The 15,193-nt window shown below is 52.1% G+C and overlaps 1 protein-coding gene across 3 annotated transcripts in view; it reads right to left on the bottom strand.

Moving 5' to 3' along the window:
* Positions 1-15,193, bottom strand: part of PTPRE (protein tyrosine phosphatase receptor type E) — a 143,360-nt gene that overhangs the window by 93,999 nt on the left and 34,168 nt on the right. For all 3 annotated transcript variants that reach the window (XM_038579114.1, XM_038579112.1, XM_038579111.1), the window contains exon 2: positions 1,831-1,853. Coding sequence is in view for 2 of the 3 variants with exons in the window: in XM_038579112.1 (XP_038435040.1) it covers positions 1,831-1,853 (23 nt within the window). In the remaining variant the exon portion in view is untranslated. The remainder of the gene's footprint in view (positions 1-1,830; positions 1,854-15,193) is intronic.

The raw sequence follows: 15,193 nt of genomic DNA, 5'->3' as shown, positions 1-15,193 counted from the left end.
CACCACCACCAAAATGGGAAATAAATTCCCTTCTGTTAGCTGAAATCTTGAAATTCTGGAAGAAGACTTCAAATGTTTAGCAGTGAAGCTGCCACAGGCTGAAATATCAATCTGACATTCTCCCCTGACGCCCTAGCAGCAGATTCCAAACAGAGGCATCAAATAAGGTAGCCTCCACAGGAAGGGGTCATGCTTGGAACAGCCTTGCGTCACATGGAGAGAAAATTCCTGAAACAAGAAGCACTTTTTACCTACGCACTCACAGCTTCTGAAAGCCACCTTGACTTTCCTAATGAAAGGAGGATGAAAGATGGCACCAGGCTGAGCGACATGGCCAGGCAGTGGGCCAACTTGCCAAAAGGACAGAAATCCTAGAACAGGCAATGGCAAGATAGGGTGTGAAGGGCCAGAGCTGGGTGGAGATAGAAGGTCAAGGGCAGATGCTTTTAACAAACCATAACCTGGATCTTGCATTTTGGGAAGGAGGTGAGTCTGTGGGGCAGGACCCTCCAATGTTTCATTCCGGCGAGGTAGGGAGCCACTGCTCTGTGTAAGTAGCATGTTGAAGACCCATCCAAACCAATATGGATGAGCCAACCCCCTCCTGCTTAGGATGCCGAGGCAACAAGGGATTGCAGACTTCTTGACCGTAAGTCTCCACCCAGTAATACCACCCCAGTAATATTCCTTCTCTTGGAGCCCACTGCTGACACTTGCATTTGCTCAAGTAGATCATGCCATTCAATATCGGTAACATCCGACAACGATACAGTAGAGAACTGGGACACTACAATTAGCTTAGTGGGTGGCAGGTGGAGCCTTTTCCATTCTCTCCCTTGACAAATCGCTAACTATATTTGCATTTCCTCCAAGACAGGGAGCAACAGTCCGTACAACCCAAATGCCTTTTATCACACCAGCAAGACCATCAGCATTCACGCCCCAGATGAAACATTGCCACGAGACCCACAAAGGGGGCCAGCCAAAGCAGAACAGCCGACCCACTGACCTTAAAATAATTCCGGACAGAGTTAAAGTATTTCAAACAAGATGATGCACATAAAAAAAACACGACTTCCTGGCCACCCACATCCTGGGACGCTCACTGATGGTGAGCACCCAGGGCCACTTGCCCACATACTACAACCACTTCCCAAAGCTCTCAGATTCTCTTCCCTCGATTTCTTTAGGGAACTTAACACCAGTAAGCCGATTAAGTGAAACACAAAAAGGCCACGGCGTGTCTTTTTCTGAGGACTGGGACATGGAGACCTTGGAAAGCTGCCTAGATCTCTAAAGGCATAAAATTACCTGGCGATGACACGGTTATTGATGTTGTTGGCATTGTGTTTTTTTAACCCAGAGCGCAATCCAGAAAAGCTCCTTTTCAGCAATTTTCCCCACAGCAGATCAATTTCAGAGGCAATTACCGTCAATGCAATTATGTGCCCCCGTGGTCCCCAACAGTCACCCTACGCGTGCAGCCAGATAAAGCAAGGCCCTTTCCAAACTAAGGACAAATCAGCAAGAGGAGAGCGTGTGGAAATCGTGGTCTCAACAATATGGTTCAGGAGGCTGAACAGCCGAGCCAGGTTGTAAACACGCACACACAAAACACACAAAACGACGTAACAAAAACTGTGATTGATACAAGCCTGTTCCAGCAAGTCAAGGCATAAAATTCAAATACAACATGCTAGCCCTATTGGTCTACTTTCTCCAGAAATAGTTTCTCTAACAATTAAATCCCACACACTCTTTTTTGTTGTTGTTGGTAGCTAACTTTAAGTCAGGGGAAATAAAAATTATTTTAAAAAGTCTTGTACTCACCAAGGGAAAACGAAGGCTATTGTCTGAAAAAGAAAAGGGGAGGGGGGGAGAGAAAGGATTAGTTTTCTGGTTACCAGGTTGCTGGTTGCTGATTCTAGCCACTTCTTTTGTAGCCACTTCTTTCTCTACAGCACGAGTTGATCGTGCTCATTTTTGCTCGGTTGTTGGGGTCTTCTTGACGCCTTTTTATCTACATGGTGATAACTTTTTGCTGCAGTCATCAGCTTTCAGAAGTGTCCTGCCCCAACCTCTCCTGTAATTTCTGGTCATCGGTGATGGGGGTGCTTGGGAGCTGACCGCGATCAGAAGTACTGGGTGTCTAGCCCCCAGGCCGGGCCCCCCCACCCCGATGGCAGCGGCCTCACCCCCCTCCCCAGACGCCACCTCTTCACACCTGCATGGGATGGCCCCTCACCCCGCTTTTCCAGCTCAGGAATTATCCAGCCTGCTCATTACTCAACAATTTAGCTTTTATGTCCTCTTCGTTTTTAACATCTTGTTAAGATAGACTTTACATACCATCAAGTCCACCTGTGCATAATCCAGTGCTTTTTAGCATAACCACAGAGTTTTACAACCATCACCATCACCTAAATTTAGAGCATTTTCATCAAACCAGCAGAAACCCCAAGCCCATTAGTTCATCAGCTCCCCAGCCCATCGTCTCCCCACCCCCTGTCCTTTGGCAACCCCCTGTCCAAGGATTTGCCTATTCCAGGCATTTCATAAAAGTGGGATCCTATAAAATGTGGCCTTTTGTGACTTGCTTGCTTTTATTTAGGGTTTTTTTTTTTTTTTAAGGTTCACCCATGTTGTAACATATACCAGTTTTTCATTCCTTTCTGTGGACAAATACTATTCCCTTTTCCACACACCATACACCTTGTTCTGTCCATCCATGCCTCGGTTGGTAGACATGACCCTCTGGTTCTTGTACGAGTGGCCAGTAGGGCAGCCTCACACCTCTGCTCGGTTCTCGCTGTGCATCTGCACTGTTAGATGTTTCGATCTCCACTATCTTTAAATGGCTAATGAGGTGCATGGTGTTTTCTACCAAAATAGAATAGTTCTTATCTTAGTCATGGCCAGGCTGGATATTTTAAACCAAAGACAATATGCTACGGCACATAATTTTAGCAAATTGTGGCACTAATTAAAAAGCTGACCTGAGAAGTAGGCTTGAAGCCAAAGAAGCAGAAGAAATAGTTCTTCTAATGCTAAAGGAATTTTAAATCTACTTGGGCAAATCTACAGCTAATGTTACCTTTAGTGGTGGAAGAGTGAATGCTTCCCCGCTCATACTGGGAACAAGGCAAGGATGTCCACTCTCACCACTCGCATTTAATATTGTACTGGAAGCCCTGGTCAAGGTAACAAGGCAAGAAAAAAGAAACAAAAGACCCAGAAATGGGAAAGAAAAAATAAATAAGACTTCTGTGTTCTTGGATGACTTGATGACCTACACAAAAAAATTCCAAAGAATCCACAAAAAGAATTAACTGGGGGTCAGGTGGGAAGCAGAGTCACGGAGTTCCCAGAGGGCAGCAGAGGCCAGTGCAACACGAAGCAAATGGCGAGAAGGTGAGGGAGGGACTGACTGTTGGGCAAGAGCTGATCATCAGAGGTAAGGGGAACTGCTTTTTGTAAGAGTAACTTATGACACGAGTCCACCTCTTGCAATCCCCTGACAGAACCTGGGAAAGCCCTGGGAAGAGTTACCCATGTGTCTGTCTGGGGCCAAGCATGGGGAGAAGCCAGGAGTAGAAGGAGCCCTTAATAAGACCTCAGGATGGGTAGAAATGCTTCAAACTATATTCCAAAGCAACACTGAGTTATTTTCATGCAAAATGAAACCAACATATGCAGAAGTGTATCATGGGCAGAAGCAAAACTGCAAGACTGAGTCAAACCAAAGTAAAAACCTCATAGGAAAAAAAAAAGCCATAGGGTGTCACACCAGGTGGGCACTCTCTCAATTGTTGGTTAAACTGATGCATAAGGAGAATTTACTCAATAGCAACCAAACGCAAGCTATAATTTTGAATTACACTTTGAACTAATGTTGCTCTACTTTTCAAACTCAGCCAGGACCCGGGCACCAAGGCTGTACAGATGGATCACATACCGCGGTGGTCTGGGCTCACACATGTTAGCACGAAACCACAACTATCAGTTTCTGAAAGTACGGAATTAGAACAAAAACCAAGCAACCAGAATACCCTCTGAAGTCAACCCTCATCACATGAACACTTCCTTTAGCCTCAGGCCCTGAGACAGACTGCTACTTGAGTACTGAGCACGTTTGAAAAGATGAAAATAAATAAGCACATTGAAAATTAGGGGTGGGGGAGGCCCGTTCCCATGACCAGATCTGCTCCCGTCAGGAGGGGCCGTCCCCCGGCTGCTTGTACAGCATCGTCCACAACTGGAAAGGCTCCTGGTCTTATCGGGAAGGGCACCATCCTCCAAACGAGGGAAGCAGAGAAGTTATTTTGGGTTTGGGATCCTGTCCAGTGCTGCTTGTGGTGTCTCTCCCACAGCCCACAGCCAGTCCTACGGAACAGGCAACACGAGTCCCATTTTATTTTATTTTTTAAAAAAGACTTTATTTGTTTATTCATGAGAGACACAGAGAGAGAGGCATGAGAGAGGCACACAGGCAGAGGGAGAAACAGGCTCCATGCAGGGAACCCGATGCGAGACTCGATCCCCGGGACTCCAGGATCACACCCTGGGCTCAAGGCAGATGCTCAACCACGGAGCCCCCCAGGCGCCCCAAGACGAGTCTCATTTCAAAAAAGAGAACGCTGAGGCTTGGTGAGCCCCTTGACTTTGACCGGCGTCATGCACAGCGGAGGCAGGGGCAGCAGGGAGGCTCCCCCAGGGTTGCCGAGAGCCCTCGTGGCCGGGCCGCCCAGGGAAATCCAGCTTACCCTACAGCTTACTCTTGTTCGCTTGTTTTTCTTTCTGTGTCTCCAACCCCGGAGTGGGGGAAGCTGTAATTCCTCCAAGGCAGGGACGGCCAGCCTTTTCTTGACAGGCCTAGTGTCTACGAGAGCCTGCCAGCAGGAGGACCCGGGGAAGGCGCGCTGTGCCCGGGCGACAGACAGCACTGACTCTGCAACTCCCCCAAATCCCTTCTCACCCCGGGGAAAGCTCCACGGTGATCTGTGTGCCAGAAAGACCTGGGAAGGCCCAGGCTGGCCACAGACTTCCGGGGGGTGGGTGGGGTGGGGGGACAAGAGGGCCTGGGGGAGTGGCTCGGCCCCCAGCAGCCCGGGCCAGCCGCAGCCTGGACACGGGGAGGTCTGTCCCTGGGGCATCCATCGCGGCCGCTCTGCCTGCAGGGGCCAGGCCAGACCCGGGGAAGGAGGTGCTGTGAGGACACGGAACAGGGGAAATCCGCGGAGCAGGCGGGGAGCCGGGCTGGCGAGGTCAGGCGGGCGCTCTCCCGCAGGAAGGGGCCCCAGCTGCAGGGAGGCCGCCCGGTCGCTCACAAGATATGGAAAGAGCGCGCCACGCTACTGTCACGGCGCGTCCGGACCGCTCGGGGCAGGCGGCGAATGACAGGGCTCGGAGGCTGTCCCTCGGGGCGGCCTCGGTGAGGGAAGAAATTAAAAATGATCCTGACTCGTCAAGTTCTGACGTGGACAGAACCGGGCAATCTTTCCAAACGCAGATGAAAGTTAAATGTCTTTTATACACACACACACACACACACACACACGCACACACACACACACACACCCTTGGCCCGGAGCGCGCCAAACATTCAAGTGCGCGGCATAGACGCTGCCTCCAGGAGGTCTCTACAAGCTCTTCCTTTAAACGGGCGGCGGGGGCGGTGGAACCGTCGGGGGGGTGGTGGGGGGGATGCCCATTTTCCTCTCCCTTAAACACGGTTAAGAGCATCTTTCCACATCGGGCAGTGAGTGTATCTACAAACATGAACTTTTATGACAGGTTAAAATTCTACAAAGCAAAACAAAAAAAGGGGGCGGGGGGCAGCCCAGGTGGCTCAGCGGTTTAGCACCGCCTTCAGCCCAGGGCCTCATCCTGGAGACCCAGGGATCCAGTCCCACATTGGGCTCCTGCATGGAGCCTGCTTCTCCCTCTGCCTGTGTCTCTGCCTCTCTCTGTGTGTGTCTCTCATGAATAAATAAATAAATCTTAAAATATTTTTTTAAAAAAATCTACAAAGCAGGGACACTCAAATCCAAATCCAAATCATGCCACCCAACAGCTCAAATCCGGGCTCGCCGCAGTCCGACCCCAGGGAGAAGCTCCTCCACCCTCGGCTGCCTTCTCTGGGGTCCCAGGGTCTCTGGAGGCACTGAGTTGTGTCCCCATCAAAGTGTCAGGGCCCTTGAAGGGCCCCCGAGTGTTGTACCCCATCAGGCACAAGGGCTCTCGAGCCCCCTGCCGGGCACCCCCGCTGCCCCCAGGGCCAAGTGCACGGTGCCTCCCTGCGGGGTTCACACGCCGGCCGGGGTGTCGCCCACAAGGCTTCTGGATCATCCGGGCTTCGGGTCCTCACCGACACCACACCCCGCCGTCTCAGGGTTTCCCTGTTTACCTTCCAAGCATCCCCAAAGTGGTTAATTACTGGATTTTCTAACATATGAAAGAAAGGCTGAAAGGGGCAGAGACACCTCCCCCCTCCACCCCGACCCCCCCCATGAGGAGTTTGGGAGAATCACATTCTTGCCCACCCCCCAGCGAGCCACCTCGGGAAGGCAGGGGCAATCCTGTTGCGAAGGCTGGAGAAAAGATCCCTTTTCTCAACCCGTTTCGTCCTTCTATGACCAACAAGCTGGACTTCCAAACATCTGGCAGGTTTTGAGACTTATTCATGGACAGCTGCTCAGCGAAGACCCACGCACACCCCTGCCTGCTCCTGGGGTCTCTGGCGCGCCATCCGCAGCCTCCAAACTGCACAGGAGGGCCCCCCTAGCTACCCCGCAGCTGGTGGGGGCCCCCTTTGGGTTAGGAAACTGCAAACTAGCGCGCCAACCGCTCTTAGATTTGCAAGTTCAGACGGCTGCTGGCTTCCATCGGCCGCGTCCGTCTCTCCAGCTCTGCCGTTCCGTCAGCACAGTGTTTGGGAGCACAGGGCTTGGAGTCTCCCGCTCCCTTCCGAGGCACCAGGGGCTCTCCCTGCCCCAGACAGCAGGGCGGCCTCTCCTGTGCCCGCCCCCCAAGGGCCAGGAAGGGAAGCTTCAAGGTAGATCTCCTCCTTTTAGCCACCCCTGCACCCGCACGCCCCCCACCGCACACCCCCATGCACCTGCACACCCCTGCACCCATACATCCCCTCACCTGCATACCCCCACTCACCTGCACAGTCCTGCACACCCGCACACCCACACTCCCCATTCACCCGCACACACAGTCCCACACACCTGTACACCCCCATGCACCTGCACACCCCCACACCCACACACCCACAAGCCCCCTCACCAGCACACTCCGTACCCGCACACCTGCACGCCCCCTCACCCACACACCTGCACACCCACACATCCCCTCACCCGCACACCCCCATTCACCTGCACACCCCCGCACCCGCACACCCCCGCACCCGCACACCCACACATCCCCTCACCCGCACACCCCCATTCACCTGCACACCCCTGCACCCGCACACCCGCACACCCCCACACCCACAGGCCCCCATTCACCTGCACACCTCTTCACCCACTCACCCCATTCACCCGCACACCCGCACACCCACACACCCTCTCACCCACACACCCCCATTCACCTGCACACCCCGCACCCGCCTGCCCCCTCACCTGCCTGCCTCTTGGCACTCAGCATAAACACTTCTCAGAGACCATCACCGTCAAGTTCCAAAAAGTCTATGCGCCGTGAGCGCCTCCTTCGTGGGGGCCCTGCTGCTCAGGGGCAGGGACATAGGCTGCACCTGGGAGAAAGCTCGGCCCACAGGGAGCAGGAGTCCAGCCAGATGCCTGCCGAGGGCCCACGAGGATGCTGAATCCTCTCTCCCAGGAAGAGTCTGGTGTAGACCTGACTCTGAATCCTCTCTTCCAGGAAGAGTCTGGTGTAGACCTGCTTTGCATGTGGGAAGACTGAGGCCTGGAGAGCTCAAGGATTGTCACCGGGCATCCCTCCTTCCGGGGCACTGCCACAGGACTCCAGGGCCCGGGCACAGGCACCCTGCCCTCCAGAGCTCCCAGGGAACGTGCTGGCTGCTCTAAGTACTTAAAAACGAAGGGCCCCACTGCCTGGACTGTGGAGTTCATGTGGGCTGGGCGGCTTGTGCGGGTCCCCAGGTCAACCTAGAGCCGTGTGGCCTCCTGGAGCTCTGAGCAGGGCCAGGCGTCCACAGCACCCACGGCCCGCTCAGCTCAGCCTGGGCCCTGAGGGCAAGAGGAAGGTGCGCACCCTCGAGCCCCGCCCCCTGCAGCCAGCTGGCCCTGGGTGGTAGGCTGGGTGTCCCGTGTAGGCACGTGCCCTCGAGCCTCCTCCTCACTGTGCAGAGCTGGGCTCAGAGTCCTGGGGCGGGGAGGGGACCTGGACTCAGAGCCGGAAGCAGAAGTGAGGAGACAGGACTCCCCAGATGCACCTGTTCCCACATGCGCTCCCCTCCCTCTGCCAGCCCACCTGGGACGAATCCAACGGACCAGCACGCGGCCTCCGGGCCCCCACTCCGTCCCCACCCCCCCCACCCCCGGATGCTTGCTCCCACCTACATCCAAGATCCAGTCCTGACACCAGGGATCCAGCTTCCCTCTGGGGACACTACACAGGGATCCCGACTCCCCGGATGTGGGATGTGTAGATTTCACATTTTCCCTCAAAAACTTTGATGAAGGGAACAAAGTAGCTGCTGCTGGAAATGCATGGACCTATGAAGCACACAGAATCCCTGCTGTATAAATGGTTCTCTCTCCTCTGCAATAAGGTGCACATGAACATTTCTCATAGATCAAGAAAACCCAGGAGACCTTGGCTCGTCGGCAGGTGATGTTTCTTCCATCCTGCCACCCGCTTGGAGGTCTTGCACTTCACCATGGGGTCCTCTGTGAGCCCGCCCCTCCCTCGCCCCAGATTTTCATCCCACACCCGCGACCAAGCCTGACTTACTTCGCCACGCTCTTCTCATGAAACAAGGCCCCACCCTGAACCTTGGCCGCAGAGACCTCTTGCTTCCTGGGTGCCGGCTCCCATTTCCCCCACTCATCCCATCCCATTCGATTGCAGTAAACTGAGTCACGCTCTGCCACGTTCCCAGACAAAGCTGACCAATTCCCATCCCCGCCTTGTGGATCTCAGGGTCCTGGCCTGCAGAATGGGCTCCCCATGCAGGGAAACCCAAGGATCCTCACGGTTGGGTCAGGACTTGCTGCCTAGAAATATCAAACGTTGACATCTTTCCCCAGTTTGCAGAAAAATCAAACCAGAAGTTTCATTCAGTCACTCTTCCTTTTTCCCACTACTGCTTGCTTATTGGCAAGTACCACGTGGAATATGAATTAACTGAAATATAAATTAGCCATTGATGGGCAGATGGGGACCCCAGTGGCTTTCTCAGACTGGTTTTGTGGACTCTCGTGCTTAAGAGAGATAATCTGATAACACACACACAAGGCCACGCCTTCCTAGTGAAAGTGGAGAGAAGTATCCCAAGTGCTTAGAACAGTGACTGGTTCAGGGGAGGCGTCCACATCCCTTTGCTGAATGGGTGAACGGACCTCATGGTCTTCCGAAGGAGCACCGGAGAGTATCGTGATTCTAAACCTGCTGCTGCCCGAGCACGTGCGAGGACCATTCTCATCTTCCAGGTGATGCTCTCGGTCAGCGTACCCTAAGGTGGATGCGAGGGGCCAGGTGTAACATGGTGCCAGCAAAGTAGGAAGGGGTCCCAGCGACCACCCCTGAACACACCTAAGTGTCTCCACCAACTGGGTGAGGCAGGGAAGAAGACGAGATTGAGAACCAGCTCAGAGAGGGAGGGAGGGAGACTTCACCTGAGCACTGCCTCATCTATATGCTCTGTGCTTCTTCGCTCTCCTTTGCCAGAGCCTTGATCACATCTTACCTGACACTTGGATTTCCCACCTCAGGCAGGGAGGAATGAGGCCATTCGGGGAGCATTCCTTGAAAGCAAGGCCTGCTTCCCTCCTCTCATTGCACTCAGACTATGGAAGGTACTCAGGTAGGGGTCGTTGGGTGCATGATGCTAGACGTCACCCATCATTGAATCGGATTTCAAAAGATGTGTTTCTTGGTTTAACTAAAGTTCAGTGAACCTCAAAGAAAAGGATTTGTCTCTCATATCCAGATAGTAAACTGATGTTCCTGGGAGTTAATTTTTAGGAAGCCAATGGAACGCCCCTGCCTTTTGCCAAGTGGCCCTAGGCCTGGGATCAGCCCGCTAAGCACGTATGGGAAAGATTTGGTTACTTATCCTCACACTCAGCTGTAAACAGCAGCACACTGCGGAGGCCCAGGGCAAAGCACCGTTTCCCAAGGCAGCGAAATGGATGAGCCATGGCATTAAATAACTATTTAGGAGGATCATTATTCCCTTGGACCCAGAATGAAAGACAACTTATAACGCGCTCCTTAATTTAAAATTATCTATTGTTGCTGTTAATTAAAATGCTAACTACCACCAATCCTATACAAATGGCAAAGGGACAAGGACAATGTAATGTGCTACTTCACCAGTATTAATAAACACAGTTTTATTATCATCTAAGAATAGCTATTGTTGATGAATTAAGGAAATAGCGTTTTTTTTTTTTTCTGATTAGATTGGCATGGATAAGAAGAGAGGAATGTGTTGGTAAACAACCCTCTGGATTGCTTCACAGAGTTGGAAGTTCCCAGGGAAGACCCTAGGCTGGAGAAGAGGCAGCAAGACACCCATACACAGTTCATAGACACCCTCCTTCTTAGGGGTCCCCTTCCTACTTCGAAGACCAAACCTCCTTTGAGAAGCCCCGCCAAAAGCCACGGCGTGTTTCCTCTCAATGGTGTCCAGAGCAGGAACTTTCTAGAGGCGCCTCACCTGCACAAAACCGTTTCTACCACCTTCTGGACACACCACGGTCTTCCTATTTGTTGCTTTCTTGACGCTGTTCCCTGACCCAGAAAGCTTTCCATCTCACCCAACACAGCCAGGTGCTTGCTTCTCATGTGCAGCCCCATCCCGGATCCCTTGTCAGAGCCCTCCAGACTACCCCGAGTTTGTCCGTCTTGGTGCTTCTGGAGCACGGAGCTGTCCTCCAAGGCTCCCTCCATCTGCCTGGGTCTTCCTCCTCCAACCACATCTTCACAGCAACAAACATAGGAGGATGGCACGTTAAGATTCAATCGGCCACCTCTCCCCTGCCGTGGGGAGAGGCACAGTTCACCATGTTTTACCAATGATGAAGCAAGGTGTAGACACTCACCCCAAAGATACAGAATCTGTAGCTAGTTTGGTGCTTTCTGATGGGAAATCCTGTCATCTCTAACTTGAACTTTCTACATAAACAGTTCTGTGCACCTATTAGCAACTTGGAAAATCCTAGTTGGATGAGTGAATAAATGCACCAAACCAGTGGTGACCATTCACTGGGTATCTACTATGGGCTCGTGTTATGGCAAATGCTGAAGATCTAGAGATCAAAAACTAAAATAAACAACCATGCGTGGATGGCTGCTCGAGGTCTTTACTCTAAAGGAATTCTGAAAGACAGACTGATAAGCAGATTATTGAAATGCAGGGTGAGCACTCCTGTCACAGCCAGCCCGGGGGGCTTTGAAAAGTGGATGCAGTGGCATTAAACTCACATCTGGCTAGAGTCAGGGGATCTTTCTCAAGAGTAAGATTCCTAGGCAAACGACATAAACAAAGGCAGGGAAGCCAGAGAACTGAGAAATTTCTAGAAATGGCAAATAATTTGAATCCTGGCTTTGACCTTGGAACGAGACACCCAACCTTTTTGAGCCTTACTCTCCTCAGCTGGGAAATAGGAATAATAATCCTGACTGTGCCGGGTTAATAAATGAGGTAATCCACAGAAGGGATCCAGTGCAGAACTCTGCATACGCAAGATACGGCATAAATCATAGGTGTGGATTTGGAATGTGAGGTGGGCTGGGCTTGGGATGCTGCAAAGGCATTTGGATTTGGGTTGAAGCTGCGAGGGGGCTGTAGAAGGCTTCAAGCCTGCACACCCCTTTCTGCCCCCTACAAGGAAGGCCATTGTGGTGGCTGCAGAGGGGAGAAAGGCCAGGAGCCACCTTGCATGGACAGGCGGATCCATGAGCAATACGGAGGCTATTCCATGGTCTAGGTGGGGAGTGGGGAGATGCAGGAGGGATGGAGCTGGGGGCAGGCAGCTATTTAAAGATCAAAGGACCCAAGCCCACCAGCTCCCAAGGAATGTAGGGGGAGGAAGAAATCAAGGAAGACCTCCTGGCACAACACGAGCCCACAGTAGACACTGACTTGGGGCTTGAGTAAAAAGGTTGGCCATTCCTGGAGATGAAGCTGCAGTCACAGTTGCTAGGAAGTGACTGTATGAGCATCTCTCACAGACATTGGAAGATTGCTCCAGAGACTCAAAAAATATATAATACCATCATAAGAAAAGGGGAAAACCACTCTTAAAAACAGTACAATTCTTTTTCCGGAACCTGGTATCCAGAGCACAAAAGTATATTAGCTATTCCTAAGAGAGAATTTGAAAATTTACCTAGTAAACCAGCTAAGTGAAAAATCTGCTCATCAACCAGTTATTTTGGAAAAAAAAAAAAAAACCTCAAATATTTTGGTTTAATAACTTCCCCCCCCCCAACCTAATGATCTGATCTGACCCATTAAACTAGGTCATTACTAAGAATCCACTTGTGGTGCATGGAGAAGAGACTAGCTTTAAACAATGCTTAAGGAGGTAGAGGATATCACATGATATCTTAAAGGGAAAAACTGAGTATTTCCATGTAACGCCAAGTTCACAATGAAAGGTGAGTTTTCGGGGAATTCATACATCCCTGGGCTACGAGCAAAACTGTCTCCAGGCTCAGTATATTCTGCTGAGGACAAGCACCTATTTTTTTCACCCTGTCGCCACTGAAGAAGTTCCGTGAACTTGTAATGAATCCCTCCCCCACATGAAAGAACACTGCGGTATTCACTTGAAAACAAAAACAGCATTATAACACAACTATGCGGCACCCCATTCTAGAACAATCTACTGCAACAGAAGTGTAATGTTGGACTGGCATTCTGTTTTGTCTACCTATAAAGGTCAGCAGCCCTCCTCTTCCACTGGAAGGCCGCGCGCCCATCGTTCTCAGGAAAAAGCTGGGGTTTTGTTTTGTTTTGTTTTGTTTTATCCTATCCCTACAGCTCAAGGAATCATCTTAAGATGCACGGGTTTGAGTTGCTTCAGTGAACAAGCTGTGTAGTCTCAGGCATTTGGGTAAATGCGGAGATGTGAGAGGCTGGAGGTGGAGCTGGACTAGTATGTTTGCACACTCTGCAGGGCCCCCCAGGTCCCCCCAGCTGCCTCGTGCAGGGCTGGTGGTGTGTCCTATAACCTAAGACCGAGGGACAGAGGAAGACCCAGTCAGTGTGTATGCTCCACTCCCCACGCCAGAGCCCTGCACGCTGCCACAATGGAAAGGTGGGTGACCTTGGGTGGGTGACCCCGGGGCCGACCCATATCGTCTCAGTGCTTCGATGGCCTCTACACATCGATGGCTTCAGATGATGATCTAAAGACACAGTGTTGTATGACTGAGCTCGTAAACCACAGAAGTGAGACAGTGAGGTCCAGACAAGGGGCAGCTCCGATAGGGATGGAAAATCTAGTGCCTGCCCCTCTCCGGGGGTGGGACGCATGCACAGGGGTCAGAATGCACAGATGACCTGTCAGACACAGCACCAGACAGTCGATCTGCAGGAGCCCAGCTAATCCACACAAAGACCTTGAGTCAAGTTGCCAGGGGTCACATGGTCACTAGGAGGTAGAGCCGGAAACGAAATCCAGCTGGATGCATGCCCTCCCGCCACTGGGCAACAAAGCCTCCAACATTAGGAAAACCCTACGCTCTTGGGGCCCCCAGCCAGAAGTCCCTTCTTGGGACACAAGCTGCATGCATGCAGGGAGCAGTCCCCCGGGCCATGCGGAGGAAGTGGTCACGACCCAGAGACCAGACACAGAGGACACTTGCAGTGAAGCTCCCTCTTGGTCAAGAAGCACCACTTCTTTAAAAAGCCCACAGTTCATCTGATGTGTCCTGGCTGAGGACACGATGGTAGTATCTTCCGCCGAACTGTAAACTCAGATCTGGAAGTTCATGAACAAATGTAAAGAAAGTCTGGTGCACTGAAAACAGGGCTGGTTTCTGAAAAGGTAAAAGCTCTGGGAGTTGCATATGGGAAGACTGCACGGAGCTCCACGTCTGAACTTGGCAGGAGCCTAAGCGAGCCCTGATGGGAGCCCCTGTGGCCTGGCCCTCCCAGCGGGGGTCCCGACCAGCCTTCTTGAGCCACCCACCCTCCTGGCCAGGGGGTAGTAGGGAGTCTCTTTCCAGAGCTGCCACACTGCTCACAAGCATCCTTCTGCTTTAAACTAAACTGGGAATCACGGGTCCTTGAGGGGTCCCCCAAGAACCACCACAGGACTCGATGGGAACCTCCTTACCTAGATGCTCATTCTATCAGAGGATCCAAAGGCAGCATAACCAGGACAACAGCAAGGCCACGACTACGGGGCACGGGCTCTCCTGCCCCATTGGCCATGCCATGCGTCACACACCAGGCAGGCATCCTCTCTCCAAACCCCTGCCACAGAGCGGAGCTGGGAACGAGCCTCCCCACCTCACAAGGGAGTAAACGGGAGCTCCAGGAACACAGGTGACATCCTTGATTTTCATGTCAAACCTTGTCCCCAGCCCAAGTCTGTTATTAAGCCCCATGCTCCAACTGTTCCTTGATCCCTCGTCCTGGGCCCGACCTCCTGGGCCCACCAGGGGCCTTCCATGGGGTGTGAATGTCTGCACACACCCAGTGGTGTGGTAAGCATCACGTCAGCACCTTGTGCACACATGGTGAACCAAGCTTACGTCGTAAGGGCACTTTCTGTAACATTCCAGTTCTGCGTGACACCCCGGCAGGCCCTCTGCACGTGACAGAGGACTCAGAGAGCTTTACTGCTGTGTGTTAGACAGTGAGGCCTCCATGGCTCTGTGATAGACATGGGACAGGATAAGGACTCCAGTTGTTTTGCTACATCAGTTAATTTTAATGACACAGAAGCCCAGGCATCCAACCACCAGCCCCAGATAAATCTCCCCCGGAGGGATGGTTTATTTTTAAAATGGCTAATTATTCAAA

This window comes from Canis lupus, chromosome 28 (assembly GCF_011100685.1).
Source record: "Canis lupus familiaris isolate Mischka breed German Shepherd chromosome 28, alternate assembly UU_Cfam_GSD_1.0, whole genome shotgun sequence".
Taxonomy (NCBI): Eukaryota; Metazoa; Chordata; class Mammalia; order Carnivora; family Canidae; genus Canis; species Canis lupus.
Note: the sequence above shows the minus strand (reverse complement) of the source record. Positions and strands in the feature narration are given on the sequence as shown.